This window comes from Tiliqua scincoides, chromosome 2, assembly GCF_035046505.1.
Source record: "Tiliqua scincoides isolate rTilSci1 chromosome 2, rTilSci1.hap2, whole genome shotgun sequence".
NCBI classification, from domain to species: Eukaryota; Metazoa; Chordata; class Lepidosauria; order Squamata; family Scincidae; genus Tiliqua; species Tiliqua scincoides.
In genome coordinates, this window is record NC_089822.1 from 135,728,662 (window position 1) to 135,745,757 (window position 17,096).

The 17,096-nt window shown below is 43.7% G+C and overlaps 1 protein-coding gene across 9 annotated transcripts in view; it reads left to right on the plus strand.

Annotated features, from left to right (window-relative positions):
* The first annotated feature begins 201 nt into the window (after positions 1–201).
* Positions 202–17,096, plus strand: part of LARP4 (La ribonucleoprotein 4) — a 55,598-nt gene continuing 38,703 nt past the window's right edge. For 2 of the 9 annotated variants that reach the window (XM_066614524.1, XM_066614533.1), the window contains exons 1-2: positions 246–290; positions 14,641–14,788. In XM_066614524.1, the coding sequence (XP_066470621.1) occupies positions 273–290; positions 14,641–14,788 (166 nt within the window). In that variant the 5' untranslated portion in view covers positions 246–272. Of the gene's footprint in view, positions 291–356; positions 474–501; positions 573–12,466; positions 12,574–12,701; positions 12,808–14,640; positions 14,789–17,096 lie in introns of those variants that run through there. The other 7 variants (XM_066614530.1, XM_066614532.1, XM_066614527.1 and 4 more) reach the window with 7 other exon arrangements.

Below are 17,096 nucleotides of genomic sequence, written 5' to 3' on the forward strand. Positions count from 1 at the left end.
GAAGCGCTCGCGGCGCGCTTACCCCGGAAGGAGAGAGTCTGAGGGAGGGAGCGCCGGCCCTGGTGACTTGACGGAGCAATAGCAGCGGCGGCGCAGGCCGGAGGAGGCGGAGCTTGGGTGTCCTCGCGCGGCTGCCTGTGGCTGTAGCTGTCGGCGGTGGGAGAGGGGCGGGAGGCGCAGATTCCAAGGCCCCCCGGACTGGGGGGTAGAGAGAGGCGGCGGGGGAGGGGCGGGAGCGGGAGAAGGCAGGTCGGCGCGCGCGGAGAGAGAAGATGCTGCTCTTCGTGGAGGTGAGTGGGGGTTGAGCCACGTGACTCTCGCAGGCGGCGCGCGCTCGCCCCGGTGGGGGATGGGGCTGACACAGCGAACGCCCCCCCGCCCGTCGGCTGAAGGGACGCTTCCCTCGGCATGGGGAGGGGACTCGAAAAAGAGAGGCGGTCCCGGCCTGGCGCTGCGCTAGGGCGGCGGAGGGGGTAACGTGGGGCAGGGGCGCCGTCGGAGAGGGGACCGCTGCGTGAGTGAGGCCCTGGAAGGCCGGCTGTGGAGGGAGGCCCGTGACGCGGCAGGGGCTGGTCAGTCAGTGAGCTGCCAGTCGAGGAGAGTGTGCTGGGGGGGGGGGTGACGAGTTCTCTCAGGAGGCGGCGGCAGCAGCGCGGCTTGGCTTGTAGAGGCAAAGTAGGCCGGAGGGACAGGGTGGGGGGCGGCTGCTGCTGCTGCAGCCTTGTGTGAGAGGCGGTTGGTGGGGGGAGGGGAGTCCCTGGTCCCTGTGGGCGGCCATTTGCTTCCTTCCCCGGGGGAGGCCCTTGAAAGACACCGCAATGACCTTTCGCAAAAGTTGCCCGGTGGCCTGCTGCTGCTGCGTGGAACATGGCCGGACACGTGTGAAGGTTACACAGGATCTGAGCCAGGCCCGCGCTGGAGAGGAAGGAAGGAAGCAAGCGGGCTGCAGCCATGATATTCCTCCAGCGTGTTCTCACTGACTTCCTCGCTTAACATTTGAGGACCTGCCTTACTCGCTTTTCCTTCTAGGTTCTTGTTTTAAAACTGCAGGCACGTGCCTGTGTGTGCCACATAATCAGCTGGCTGCTTTGCTCCCTCTCCCCCCCTTTCTCCTTCTCTGGCTAAAGCCTTTTGAGTAGACTCCAGATTGTTTTGCGTTCCTAATTGCAGCAATGGAAATTGCAACTTAGCAACGTGCTGCTAGTTTTTTTAGTGTGCCCTTAAACAGAGCACGTTTTCAGTGGAGTGGGGGGGGTAGTGTGGTGTAGTGCATGGATCTGAAGGTTATTTGTATTGTTCAAGGACTTAATCCACCGGTTTTCCTCTTGAAGCTTTTACTGGCAGCTGATACTACTGCAGTAAATGTCACTCTTCAGTTTTAACCTATGAGAAAGTGTAGCGTGTCCTAGTAATGTGTGTTTGAAGAAGAATGTTGTGTAGGTGTGTTCGTAAAGTAACATATGGCAAAGTTTTCATACTGTGTACCTTCAAATTCAACTTTACAAAAGTTGTTTTACGGTTAGATGTTTCTATTGCACATGAGTTTCTGTATAATTTTTCTGGTCACAAGCAATTTAGACTTAAGGGAAGATTGTCTACATTTTTGTGTCAACACCTTTTTGCTCTCAGCTACACAGCAATCTTTTTTATGTTTACTTGGAAGTAAGTCCCACTGGATTCAGTGCAACATACTCCAGAATAAATAGGCCAAAACTTGCAGCCTTTGTCATCTGTTAAATTACTGTATGGAGAAAAAGAAAAGTCTTTTTAAATGCTCATTCAGCAAAATTTTTTGATTGGCCCAAAATGTCACCAGAACTTAGTTTGGAACGTATGGAATTCAAATACTGTATCTCTTTTTATGCCAGCATGCCCTTGGTTTTTTTTGGAAATTAATTAATGGACATCTAGTTAATATAGCCAAGCAGTGATGTTAGATTTATGTAGCTTTTAGATGAAGCAGTTGCTTCTGGCTTACTATGCATTGGATGCTTCCTGCTTACTATGCATATGTCAGAAAGTTTTCAAAATTCAACTTAGGCTGAAATCCAGTACACACTTACCTGAGAGAGAACCCAGTAAACTCATCATGGCTTACTTTTGAGTAGCTGTGTGTAAAAATGCAATACTAGTGTATGTCCTGAGTATTGGGTCTACTTATGTGAAAAGCATACGTTTAAATTATCTGAAGGCTTGGTTTCCATTTAGAAAGCTGTACTCTGGTGTGAATCAGTAGTTGGAATAAGCAGTTAAACTACTATGGCTGCAATCCTAACCACACTTTCCTGAGAGTAAGCCCCACTGAACAAAATAGGATTTACTTCTGGTTAGGATTGTGCCCTGTGTTGGGGAAAGTAGTGTAGACTGGACAGTAAAAACCATTGAAAATGGAAGAAATTGGTTTCTGCTATTTAACTTTTCCCCTCTAAAATAATGGCATGCCACTGTTCAAAATCTATTAATTCTAAAACTATTTTCAATCTACACTTTGCCAGGTTAGCATTTTATAAAATGGAAAATAAGTGTTTCTGAGGCAGCACAGAGTAGAAAAATTGAACATAAGCCTAAGGTTTATCTGACCAGCATTTGTTTGGAGTGGAGCAAAGATGTTGAAAATTGAGTTCAATCCCAAATGTTATGTTATCTCCATAGTACTGTATATTTGGTGTAGAAGTTTAGCTTGCACCTCGTGAAAAGTTGCTTAGCTTTTCAAGTAATGTTCACAAACCAGTGAAAGTTCTAGGAGATTGTCACTGCAGTGCTGAACACATGGGTTTGCAAGTACTGTACACATGACTAGCAGTGAATTGTTATGTATGTATGCAAACAGTCATGGCAAACAATTTCTGAAGCTTATTATGCAACTAATCTTGATTTTTGTTATCTGTCAATAGTTCAGCCTCTAGTGAAATCTCATGCATAATCCAGTGACTGATCCCATATTGATTTTGTGCAGTGGTTTGCAAATTGTGGGTTGGAACCACCAATGGGTTGTGATCCATTTTTTGATGTGAAAATGACAAACTGAGAGCTCTCAAGGAAAATGTATTGAACCCTATAAAAAGCAAAACTGAGCTGTACATGTGTGTTTACTCCTGAGTACCTGAACAGGCCACAATTACGGAAAGCCAGGCAGTGGGGAATGCAAGGCCACCAGAGTGGTCTTGCTCAAATGAACATGGAGCTCAACAAATGCTCCAGAAGGTGCCCCCCACTACAGTGAAAAAACAGAGGCTTGAGTGGCTGGTGAAACTTTTTTAAATGTCTTGTAAAGCTAGGTGGGTCCCAATAGTGTGTCACTTTGAAAAGTGGCTCCTGATGTTAAAAGGTTTGGGAACCATTGATTTAGTGGGATGAAGTTCTTTTAGTCAAATTTTGGCAAATACTAATACAATTTGAATTGCTCTTGTATAACTTACTCCTTTTTTATTTTTCACATTTTTATATGGCCCTTCCTCCAAGGACCTCAGGGTGGTGTACATAGTGCCTTCCCACCTTGGTCCTCTCAACAACCCTGTGAGGTAGGTGAGAGATAATGACTCTCCCAAGGTCACCCAGGAAGTTTCATGACTAAGAGAGTATTTCAACTTTAGATATTCCAGGTCTAAGTTCGACTTCTGAATCACTACACAAACTTGGCTGCCTTCTTGATGTACTTTACCAGGGGTAGGCAACCTTAAACACTCAAAGAGCCATTTGGACCTGTTTTCCAGAGGAAAAAAACCTCAGGAGCCACAAAACCCTTTTGACATCTAAAATGAAGATAATACTGCACCTTTATGCTCTTATAGGTCCCATTTTTATAACATAGCCCCCTCTTGTAGCTTTTAGTTAGTTTTGTCATACATTCTTGTCCAGTGTTTTCAGACCACTGGTCCTCTATGGTGTTTTGCCTGATTCCAAGGCCATTCTCTGCCTGGAGATTTATGCCCACTTTAAGCAAATTAGCCCCCCTTCTTTCCCCCAACAAATGACCCTGGTTCTGTCCTGCAGTCCTGCTGGACCCCACCTCCAGGGTAGCTCACCTGTTCAACCTGCAGAGGTCCTCTCTCCTGCCAGCAGCCTCCCACCACTACAGCAGACCCTGGGTCCTCAGCAGGTCTTGGGCACAGCAGCCACACTTCAAACTCCAGTGTCTCCAGCAGTCCATTAGTCACAAAGTCAGTCAGAGTATCTAGGGCAGAATCCAAAGTCAATAAGCCAGGTCAGAGTATCCAAGTCAGTCTCCTCTCCAACCCACACCCTCTTCCTGCCTCAGGTGCTCTTTATATCCCTAAGGGCCCTATTGCCTTCAAGTGGCTGCAGCTGTGCAGCACACTCTGCTGGATGCCCAGGCCTTACCCTTAAAGGGGCCACTGCTGACACCACATCTACCTCCTCACCAGATCTTCCAGGATTCCAGTACATATGGCGGTTATGACATATGCTTATCTTACATGGATACTAAAGAACTCCCCCCACCTTCCAGAGGCACCCTGCTGGAAGGAAAAAAGGACACAGACTCCAGAGGTGGGGAAGAGAAGAAGCCAGAGCTGGGGGGGGAAGGTGGGGGGGGCAGCCACAGGCCAGTTTCTGCCCTGCCTGCCTGCCTGTCCTCCCTCACTCAGGCTGCAACCCTCTCCACACTATCCTGGGAGTAAGCCCTATTGACTACAATGGGACTTCTGAGCAGACAAGTTGGTTGGAGCTCTCAGGCTGCAGTCCTCTCCACACTTTCCTGGGAGGAAGCCTCACTGACTACTTGTGAGTAGACCTGCATAGGAGGGGGCTGAGGCTGCAGCCCTCCACACCTTCCTGGGAGTAGCCCAGGGACTACAGCAGGGCTTGCTCGCAAACAGACCTCGCAGGGGCGCGGTCTCCCACTCACCCGTCCTTGCTCTTGGCCTTGAGCAGGCTCCAAGTCTGCAATTCCAGGCACCCTTTCCTGGGAGTAAGCCTCATCTGCTGTAATGGGGCTTACAACTGAGTAGACACACAAAAGAGCAGGCTCCAAGGCTGCAATCCCAGGAACCCTTTCCTGGGAGTAAGTTTCATCCTCTGTAATGGGGCTTACTACTGAGTAGACACACAGGATGTCTGCTGTGGAGGAAAAGCTGCTCCCTGCACTGAGTGGGGACCTGCTCAGGGAAAGGCAGGCTGCAAGGGCTGGCAATGGTGGAGGAGGAGGAGGGCGGCGGCGGCGGCGGCGGCGTCCTGCTGGAGAGTTGTGTAAGGGAAAAACAGGAAGCTTAAGCCTGCAGAGCGGGCAAAATTGAAAAGGGAAACCAATGTGGGGCAGGTGGGGGTAAAGGGAGAGGAGGGCAGTGAGCTCAGGGGGTGGAGGGAAGCAGCCTGCCCTCCAGACACAGGTGCCTCCTGTCACTGCCTTTGCCACTTTCACCTGGAGGAGCCACAGCAGACGGCTGAAAGATATATATATATATATATATATATATATATATATATATCCAGATATATTGTACTGTACTGTACAGATATACCCTTGTGTGTGTGTGTGTATGTATATATATATATGTGTGTGTATACACACACATATATGTATATATATGTATATATATGTATGAGTATATATATATGTGTGTGTGTGTGTGTGTGTATCCAGTATAGTATATCTCTGTGTGCACACACACACAGAGAGAGATACTGTACTGGGGATAGCATAGCACTACTGGACATAGTGCTGAATGCTGAGAATAGGCCATTGCCCCCTCTTCTTTCAGATTCAATGGCAACTGTTCAGCTGGTAAATTTAAAGGTGGGAAAGAGGTGAATTGTGTGATCAGCACCATGCAAATTTCTCATATGTTTTCTCTTAAGCTGGAATCAGTGGGGAGCACTTCTGTGGTTGCTTGAGGACAACATGTTCCCCCCTCTTAAGAACATAAGAACAGCCCCATTGGATCAGGCCATAGGCCCATCTAGTCCAGCTTCCTGTATCTAACAGCGGCCCACCAAATGCCCCAGGGAGCACACCAGATAACAAGAGACCTCATCCTGGTGCCCTCCCTTGCATTGTCATTCTGACATAGCCCATTTCTAAAATCAAGAGGTTGCACATACACATCAAGGCTTGTGACCCATAATGGATTTTTCCTCCAGAAACTTGTCCAATCCCCTTTTAAAGGCATCGAGGCCAGGAGCCCTCACCTGTGGCAATGAGTTCCACAGACCAACCACAAGCTGAGTAAAGAAATATTTTCTTTTGTCTGTCCTAACTCCCAACACTCAATTTTAGTGGATGTCCCCTGGTTCTGGTGTTATGTGAGAGTGTAAAGAGCATCTCTCTATCCACTTTATCCTTCTCATGCATAATTTTGTATGTCTCAGTCATGTCCCCCTCAGGCGTCTCTTCTCTAGGCTGAAGAGGCCCAAACGCAGTAGCCTTTCCTCATAAGGAAGGTGCCCAGCCCCGTAATCATCTTAGTCAATCTCTTTTGCACCTTTTCCATTTCCACTATGTCCTTTTTGAGATGCGGCAACCAGAACTGGACACAATACTCCAGGTGTGGCCTTACCATAGATTTGTACAACGGCATTATAATACTAACCGTTTTGTTCTCAATACCCTTCCTAATGATCCCAAGCATAGAATTGGCCTTCACTGCCGCCGCACATTGGGTCGACACTTTCATCGACCTGTCCACCACCACCCCAAGATCTCTCTCCTGATCTGTCACAGACAGCTCAGAACCCATCAGCCTATATGTAAAGTTTTGATTTTTTGCCCCAATGTGCATGACTTTACACTTACTGACATTGAAGCGCATCTGCCATTTTGCTGCCCATTCTGCCAGTCTGGAGAGATCCTTCTGGAGCTCCTCACAATCACTTCTGGTCTTTACCACTCGGAAAAGTTTGGTGTTGTCTGCAAACTTAGTCACCTCACTGCTCAACCCTGTCTCCAGGTCATTTATGAAGAGGTTGAAAAGCACCGGTCCCAGGACAGATCCTTGGGGCACACCGCTTTTCACCTCTCTCCATTGTGAAAATTGCCCATTGACACCCACTCTCTGTTTCCTGGTCTTCAACCAGTTCTCAGTCCAGGAAAGGACCTGCCCTCTAATTCCCTGACTGTAGAGTTTTTTTTCAGTAGCCTTTGGTGAGGGACCGTGTTGAACGCCTTCTGAAAGTCCAGGTATATAATGTCCACGGGTTCTCCCGCATCCACATGCCTGTTGACCTTTTCAAAGACTTCTGAAAGGTTTGTGAGGCAAGACTTACTCTTACAGAAGCCATGCTGATTCTCCCTCAGCAAGGCCTGTTCGTCTATGTGTTTTGAGATTCTATCTTTGATGAGACATTCCACCATCTTACCGGGTATAGCTGTTAGGCTGACTGGCCTATAGTTTCCCGGGTCCCCCCTCTTTCCCTTTTTAAAGATTGGTATGACATTTACTATCCTCCAATCCTCTGGCGCCATGGCCGTTTTGAGGGACAAGTTGCATATTTTAGTCAAGAGATCAGCAACTTCATTCTTCAATTCCTTAAGCAGTAGCCCTTCAGTCTTCCATAGCAAGCGGATGACTAGCTGGAGGACTTCTGGAAGTCAGATTGTCTCCATGGGTTGTCTGTTACTAACTTTGCGTATGCTGTAACTAATGATAGGATGTTTACAGATCTTGCCATATTTGTTGCCATTTCAGTTTTGTGTCAGCCATTAATACCATGCTTAATAAACTAGGATCATTGAATGGCATGTTTTCAATACGTGAACATTGCATCTCCTTCATGTTTAGACGTTGAATCTATAATTTATTGTTTCATTTTGATTGTACTGGAAGTATTTGAGTGGTTAAGATACAGCTACTAAAGTGACAACTTTGCCTTGCTAATTTACAGTACCATGACTTTCAAGTTACTATTTTGTTAGAGAAATGATAGACTTGCACTGAAGAAATGTAAAAAACCTCCCAGGAATATATTTTTTGTTATCATAACTATAAAACCAAAGATGATTAACACTTCTGGACCATTGGTATCAGCATGTAAAAGTATGATGATGGCCTGAGTTCCTTAGTGAAAACTGAGCAACATACATGTACAGGTTCTTAAGTCTAGTGATTGTAAATGAAGTACGATATGTTAGACCTAGTGAGTCAGCTGAAAGAAGCATGTAATGCATAGTCTTGCATATAGTGGTACTGATCTTATATGGAACCCTTTTAAATATTAACTGCACTGCAGAGTTAAATGTCAACCAAATGTTGGCAATGAAACAACCATTTTGTGTTGTGAAGTACTGTCAGGCAGTTACTAACAGCTTCTTTGCTATAGTAATTAGGAGTACGTTGGTAAATGAATAGTGCAGGGGGAAAAAGCTGAAACATTTTATTTTATTATGTTTATACTCTGGGCATCTTTCAAGCGGTCAAATCAGCTTTCACATGGTTTCAAGGTAGTTCCTCATTCATTCCTTGGATGGGGGCCAGGCCCCCCTTTCATTTTAGCAGTTATATTTTAAGTGGCAAAGTTGATGGTCCCCAATTTTTTACTTGGCCATTATCAAGTTGAAATTGCAGTTGCCAGTTTTCCTTTCTTGTTCAAGAGCAGGAAAGAAAAGTGGAGTAGATCTGACCTGTTTGGTTGCTACTCAACTGAAGCGCTCCAAATACCAGGTGTTCTGACCAAACAGTGGCCAAGTGCGGTTCCAATGCTTCTCTCCCCTGCCCAGGAGCAGGAAAGAAAGATAGGGTTTGTTCTTTTGGCCCTGTGTGGTCAGTGTGCTCTGGACATCTTGATAATGCAGCAGATAAACAACCTCCCAACTTTTCTTTCAGTATAAGAGCCAGGAAGGGGCAACGATAACTGCACAAGTACGTCTTATGCTCCAAGCCTGAGATGAAAGTTTGGGGTGCAAATGATGGAAGCTATCGCAATGACGGCTATCGCAAATGTGGTAGTTTGAAATGCAGAAGCTGACCATGGTCAACTTGACACTTAATAGAGTTGAATCTGAGAAACTAACACAGGGTTAAATGTTCATATTTTGTCTTTATCATATTTAAATCTTGCTTGGTTTCCAAGGAACTCGGAAGAATATTCGCTTTCAATACCCCTGTGAAGTAGTTTTAATTGAGAGAAAATATCTTGCCTATGACCACTTGATGGCTGATTAGGAATTGGAGGTTTCCCTTGCCCAAGCCCAATACTTTTATTTTTTTAACATTCCTTTTCTTACATGGTATAGTTGGTACTGCTTCTGAATGCATAATAACAGTTACAGAAAATGTGTCCATGTTTAATATTAGGGGCTATTAAGTGCTACCAGGCCGTTGCTTCTCTGACAGTAGTACAGGTGCCTCTGATACCCACGGGTTTGGTATCTGTACATCTGGTTATCAGCAGTTCTCTGTGTCTCTCCCCCCCCCCCGTCAATTAATGTTGCTTAGGTGCTTACTGCTAGCAAAAATGTTCCTTCCTTTTACAGAACATTATAAGCATGCAAGCTTATAGTGTGACATGTAGGCAGGCAGCCTGAATACTTGAAGAGACTAATCAAATGTTAACAGGAAGCAGGAAGTTTAGGCTATCTGCCTACATGTCACGCTATAAGCTTGCATACTTACATTGTCCTATAAAAGGAAGGAACATTTTCGCTTGGCACCAGGAGTAAGCACTAGGCAACATTAATGGGCATGGTGGGGTATCAGAGTACAAATAGTTGTACTAGGAGTGATCAACTCTGGTTGACCAAGTTTCTTTTGGGTGTCTGGTGTACTGATTTGGTATGCCTAGTCTTGGAGCATATGGCATGTTTTGGGGCCCATAGTAGTTTAATGGAATTGTGGGGGAAATGACATAAAATTAAAGGGTTAAACATTCTGTGTCCCATGTTCCTGATCAGGTTGGGTACTGCACTTAACTGTCATTTGAAAATAAACTCTGAGCTAGACAGTGACTCACTTTACATTGCATTTGACTTTGTATGTAAGGCTAGCTGCTTTTGCGTGAAGGACTGCTTGTTGAATTGTGTTCTGTACTTAATATTACTTTCAATCTTTGCTCCTTCATATTCCTCCTTTGTATTACCTGACGTTGGTTACTGTTTTGGTAAGGCTTATATGTCAAGAGCAGGCTAGTTCTGCTTGCTTTGCAAATCAAAATTTCTGCCACTGTTGTGCTTGAAATCCTGGCATGAGTATGGCTGCATTGTCCAGGTAGAGTTACATTTGTTATTCTTCTAGCAATGCTTTAGATGAAGGAAACTATTGCAACTTATTAGTCAAGCTCTGTAAAATGAGTGTGTTGCAAATAAACTTAAAAGTTTTTATTGAACAATCGACTTGTGCAACCAGTTTTGTGTCTTAATCCAGAATGTTTGGGCACTGCATCTTGTAGGACGTCTTTGCTTGCTTTTACTGTTCTTGCGCAACAAAGAGTAAAAGTAAGTAGTGATATACCAGATCATTCAGATGAGCAGAATTCTCATCTGAAAATTAGAATTGCCAGCAGAAGAAGGAAGGTGGTGTAGAGAGACCTGTACTCTCATGCAATAATATTTCTACAATTTTTCTTTGAAAGATGATCTGTTCTTTGAAACATAGTCTCTGGACATGTTACTGAAATCTCCCAGGCTGTTAACAGAGAATCTCTAACACAGTAACTGTGGAAACTGCTAAAAGAATATTGAAAACATTCATATGCACTCTCCTTTTTTGTTTTGGTGAAATGCAGTGTAATCTGGGGCTGCTCAAGGCAAGTGACAAAGAACAAGTAATAAGAAAAGTAAAAGTACAAATGAATTGACTGCAGGTGGGCATATTTCAAAGGTTCTTAAAACATTCCATTGTAAACTACTGAAGATTATGGGTATGTGGGAGGTTTTTTGTATCACTGTTGTGTGAAAACAAGTTCTTGCTGATAATACCTAAGCAATGCAGGCATGTGGAGGAGCAGAAAACTAGCTTCACAAGCTCCCTTCCTAACTCTAAAGTTATCTCAGGTAAGTAAGTGAATAAAGCTACTCTGAACAGAAAGTTCTTGTTTGTTTGAAGAAGGCCATCTGGTTACCATTCTGGGATTTAAGAGAAGTTTTTGGCAGTCTTTCAGTGAATTACTTGTTCCCATTTCTCAGGGTGGAACCTGATGAACTTTGACCAACAGCAACTCTAAATTCTGTTGCCCTTTCTTCCCCTAATAAGAGAAACATGTGCTATGATAAGTATCATGCATACTTCTGCCCTATCCATAATATTGGTTGTCATTATGATGGGAATGGGCAAACTCATAATGTGGTGTTATTTGTGGGGGGTAAAAGAACTGGACACAAAGCTGTAGTTTTTAGCCCCAGTCTTTGATCAGTGTTGTATCTCGTTCCACCTTGGTCAGGGTTTCTACTGTGTCAGTATTCAAGTTTGCATCAGTACGATGGCTGAACTGAAATGCTTAAATGCTCTGGTTGTCCAGAGGTGAAGTATTTGCTCTTTGTTCTAAATAGAATGGTAACCAGAATACTCTGCATCAGCTTTTCGCAGTGGCACACTTCAGTGGTGCTGGGAAGAAAAAACATTCTCAGGAAGGTTCTAAGACCTGTTTTTAGGTAGATTCAAAACTGAATTGTAAGAAAGCACTATGTTTTTTGTGGCTTTTTTTAAATGTCTCCCGGTTATTGTAACACTAGTCAATAAGTCACAGAGCAAAGGGTCTTTGGCATGCCAGTCCTTGAAATGTCTGTAGCAATCCACTTTCTGTACACTGAAGTATTGGGTTCAGTACAAAATGTAGGTGGTCCTGAAAAATAGTGATGGTTGTAGTGGTGTGTTACAGACTGCCTGTCTGGATCAGGAGTGTCCAAAGTTTTTGGCAGGAGGGCCACATCGTCGCTCTGTGTCAGGGGCCGGGGAAAAAAAGAATTAATTTACATTTAAAATTTGAATAACTTTACATCAGTTTACATAAATGAATATATTAAAGATGAACTTATATGAATGAAGGTCTTGCAATAGCTCAAGGCCGATAAAAGGTCTTGCACAAAGCAAGGCTGGCCTTTCCTTTGCTGCCGCTGCTGCATCACAGACCTGAAACAGCAAGCAGTGGAGGGAGCCCTCATCCCACAGCTCATGCGAGAGGTCAAACAGTTGCCCTCATGCTGAGAGCAGTTGTGTTGGGCCAGTGTGGGCTCCAACAAATCTTTGGAGGGCTAGAGGCTCATTGGAGACTGGGGGCTCCCTGAGGACCGCATTGAGAGGCCTTGAGGGCCACAAGCGGCCCCAGGGCCGGGGTTTAGGCACCCCTGGTCTAGATTATGCTTCTACTTTTCCTTCTACTTTGCGTTTTCTTATTGTTCCAAGTCTTCACTGGCCCTCGTACCTCTGGAGGAATGTTTTTGTCTTGTTGCTGAAGATAGCGTGCAGCTCTATAATGTCTGATAGGTTTGAGGGGAGAAGCTGGTTAAGACAAGATTCAGATTGAATTTTATATCCCTGGTATTAAATTACTAAGCTGAAGTGTGCTTTTTTTCTTCCAGAACAATCTCTTGTAACGACTATAGCTGTTCCCCCTACACCTTGATTCTAAGCCTTTTGAATATGATTTGTGGTGAAGCCATTTTGCCTTTTAGAAGAAATGCTGCAGGTAGCTGTTTAGTATATACTACTTTATTGATTTGTAGATATATTGTGATCTTGGTTGGGGCAAAGAATCTATATGTGGCCATCCAGACTGTGTCCTTATATCCTATTTTTTTTCTGTTCTGTGGACAGGGTATGGTACTAAAGCCACTCCTTGATGCTAGAGAGACTCCAGAAGGCTAGACTCTGGGAATTCAACTTCCTTATTCTCTGGCTTGTGCTTCTCTGAGGCAAGATGGTCAGTGCTTGTTCAGTAATTACATTGCCTCAGTAAAGAGGCCGTCTATCTTCCAATTTGTAGCTACAAGTATACTTCTGTTAAAAAAAAAAGTTACTGGTTTTTTTCCCCCCTCAGGGAAGAAACAGATTGGTGTGGGAAAAAGTTAATTTTCCTAGGAGCTGTGGTGGTATTTGCATGCCAGGAGCAGACTTTTAGGCAAACCAACAATTTGCTTTTTATAAAAGTTTTAGACTCCTGACTTGAGTTTCCTTTGAGTAAAGAACAGCCAAAGTGCACTGGCAAAGGAGATGCCTGGAAAACTACATGAGGAATTTTTGGCTTTCCATGTAATCTTCCTTTAGCTATTTGAACATTGATGTTGCTGAATTAAATATGGCGTTTGTGTGCGGAATGGGGTATTGTGCTTTAAGTTCTATTGATTAATCTTTTCTGGACGTTAGTTCTTGTGATGGGATTCTGTTAACAGAGGAAATGCTGTTTGCAACCTGAAATGAATTCTTTGAGATATTGGTCTGTTTTTATCAAGATCGGTACTAAAGTGATTACAAACAGTAACTGTATTAAAAGTAATCCTCCATCAATCATTGATGGATAGTAGCTGGGCAAAACAAGTTTCCAGGTACCCTCAAACTTTGCTTGGCCATTGTTCTTTGAACAAAATGTCAGTAGCTTTCCCCATCCCATATAGTTAGATCTGGCTGCCTGAAATGTTGATGGGGAACCGTTTTCAAAATGTATGTGTGCATATACCTCTAGATGAAAATGCTGATTTGTCTGGCACTGTTTCTGAAATAGAGAGAATATTTGAAGAAGTTACTGAACTCAATATAAAACAACATTCACTGTCTGCTATGAGCTGGATTTATTATCCTCAATTTCCTCATAGATTCAGCCCAGTTTTGCAGTTTCTATTTACAAGCTCTTTGTTAAATCATTGAAATATTTCTACATCCCAGAATACCCAAGTGCATACTGGGGGCCTTTTTAAAGGCCTAGCAGTATCCTGGGTTTTTGGGAGGGATTCTGGAACTCGGTGGGTATCAGAAAGATCAGTGAAAGTGACAGAATCTCAGGAAATGTTCTGTTTAACAAAACATCTTGCAAGTAAAACTTTATAATTTTGCCCCTCTCTGAGCAAACCTTAGAATCTGAAGACTTGTCTTATTACAAGTGAAAATTAGAGTGGGACTAATAATGGAGGTGATAAGGGGATGGATATTTTTCAGGTGTTAATGGAACATGAGGGAGAATAAAAACTGTGGCTCTTGTATGTTTTGTCAGAGGTTGATTGAAACTCGTGGGAGCCATGATGTGTGTTCACCCCCCCCCCCCCAAACTATAACAGGCAGATAAGCTTTGCCTCTCCCAATCATTGCATGGTCAACTCACTCACTAGCCTTCACTGCAGTTTGTAGTCAGGTAAGAAGCTGGCTGGCTTAATCTTAAGAGCAGGTGCTCTTTGACGTATGAAGCTCAACAGAAGAAATTTTCCCAGCTATTTTTAAATTGTAGGTGTTTGCTAGTACACAACAGGAAGTTGCCTTTCCTATTTAAGAACATGGTAATGTTGCATTTAGTGGCTGGTTTATGAAAATTTACTTTGCAACTGGGATAGAGGAGCAAGAGATGTAAACCTCAGAACAAACAAAATAACATATGATTATTTTCAGCTTTTTGTTTTAAAATAGTAGCCATTTGCAAACAGAATCTAGTTGGCTGTTGGAATTCTTAAGAGGAGATGGTTCCCAAGTATGAAGTTCAACAGAATACATTCTCATAGTGCTTCTTAAATCTTACCTGTTCATTAATACACATCTTTTGTTTCCTCAGCAGGTAACATCGAAAGGTGCCAGCTTAAATCCTAATGCAAAAGTATGGCAGGAAGGTATACAGGGAAATCCAGAAGCTGCACCAGCAAATAATGGCAGTGAAAACTCATGGCAAGAGACAGCAGCTGTGCCAGGAAATTGTTCAGAGGGTGAGGCATCAAGGCTGTACTTCTAAATATGAACTATGACTTAATTCTTTCTTGGTTAGAATTGTTGTTATAGTATGTAAGTCTAAATCCAGCTGTAATAAGCAATTGGTGCTCTTGTCCTAGAAAGTACCACAGTTGCAGCTATGCAGGGAAGAGAAGCGAACAGTGAGTTATTGAAGAGGTGTGTTGAATGTATATAAGTGATCCTGAATGGGTGGGTGCTGTAAGTAACCTCTTAGAAATGTTATAAAGGCCCAATGATGACCAGGTATCGCGCTAAGAGGGAAGCAAGTTACTAAATGTACAGAAATGAATCCTTTGCTCAGTTTCTACCTTTTTCTTTACTTTTTTCCTTCTTTTCTCATCTTGAACTTTTTCTCACCATTTCTGCACTTTAGTGAACACTTGACCCTGTGAACAAAAAGATTATGAGATCTGAGGGCCATATCCAACCAAATTGCTACACTTATTAAACAGTTTGTTTACTAAAAGATACTGATGCAGTGGCAGAGAATTTTTAAGAGTAATAAAATTATTTTCCTGTTGGTGGACTTAAGGACACAGATCAGTTAACTTGCTGTCTCTGTTGCTAAACTTCATTTACGTTTTTCATTTGCAAGCATTTTAACCTAGGTGCTAATTACATTAAATCAGTGATTTTCAACCACTATGCTGTGGCACACTGGTGTACTGCAGATGGTCCGCAGGTGCGTCATGGGAGTTTAGAGGGGTCATTTATTAGTAGGGTAGTTGGGGGATTTGAGCCCCCTACCAGCAGCATGGTGTGCCTTGTTAATGGCCAAAAAAACGGATGAAGTGCCCCGACAATTTTAGTGCTTTGTCAGTGTGCTGTGACATGAAAAAGGTTGAAAATTGCCACATTAGACCAATGGTTCTCAAACTGTGGGTCTGTTGCCCAACAGTGAGTCACGGCCCAATTTTTGATGGTTCGTGAAACTAACAAAACAGGTTAGGCTATATGCATCAAGTTTAAAACAATCTGCTATTGGGGCGGGGAAGCATAATCACCATTATAGCCACAGAGGAGGAGGAGGAGGATGATGATGATAATAATACAGGTATTTCTATACCGCCTTTCTTGGTCCTCAGATTTCTCCTTAGACTTTATTCAAGGCGGTTTACATAGGCAGGCAAGTTAAATCCCAGTAGGGATTTTTACAATTTGAAAGAAGGTTTCTATCTTTCAAGAAACCACAACATTCAGGTGTTTCTTTCTTGATCTGGTTGCACATTCTGGCCTCCATCCTCCCACGCTCAGAGCAAATGGAATAGCTCGGCTCAGCTTGTCAGCTGCTTCAAGGTTGCCAGAGGCCAGAGGCCTCGAACTGGCGGCCTTCGGATGTTATCTTCAGGCAAATGGAGGCTCAACCCTCTAGACCAGACCTCCTGCCTAGATTTGAGTGGCTAGTAAAATGGAACTTTTTAAAGATGGGTCTTGATGCTAAAAAGTTGGAGAGCCTCTGCACTAAACCAGTGGTTCCCAAACGTTACCTGGCTCATGATGCCCCTGCAGCCTCTTTTTCCTGGCTCAGCTGGTTGCTGCCATCTTGGGTCTTGTCCCAAGAAGAACAAGTAGGAGGGACCACTGGGGAAATCCAACAGTGTCCCTGTAAGTATGCTGTGATGCCCTAAGGCAGAGGTTCTCTAACATTTTGGCACAGGGGCCCTCTTTTTAAATTGTTACTCTGTTGGAACCCATGTAGCTTTATGAGACTTTAAAAAAGGTTAGAAAGAAATATTTACAAAAAACCTCATCCATTTCTCATAATGAGGCTGCCCTAATGAATAGCATCAAAGCTTGAGGGGCTTAGTTAAGTGCCCAGCTTTCAAGGTCATTGACAGACCTGGGGGGAGGGAACACCAGGAAAAAGACACTCAACCATTTATCTCCCTGTAATTTCACAAGCTTGCAGACTGCAGAAGCTCAGCTCTGGGCAGGGTAGTTAACAGCTATCTGATTTTTAAATAGCCTCAAGGCTTGAGGCAATTAGTTATTTGAACTTTCCATCATCCATGTTTTTACTGGAGGGTATGTGGGACCCATCAGAAATTGGGTCATGACCCACAGTTTGAGAAATACTGCCTTAAGGAGTCGCAACATACACTGGGAACCCCTACATTAACATAAAGAGATTAGGGGCTTTGGTATTAATTTTGGAGTCAGACTAGATGAAGCAAATGTGTCGTGTTCCCCTATTTCAAAAAAATTCAGTTGCAGGGCACCCTGAAGAGGACTGGGGGTTAACTCTTTCTCCCATTTTCTGACAAAAATTATCCCCCTGGAAGA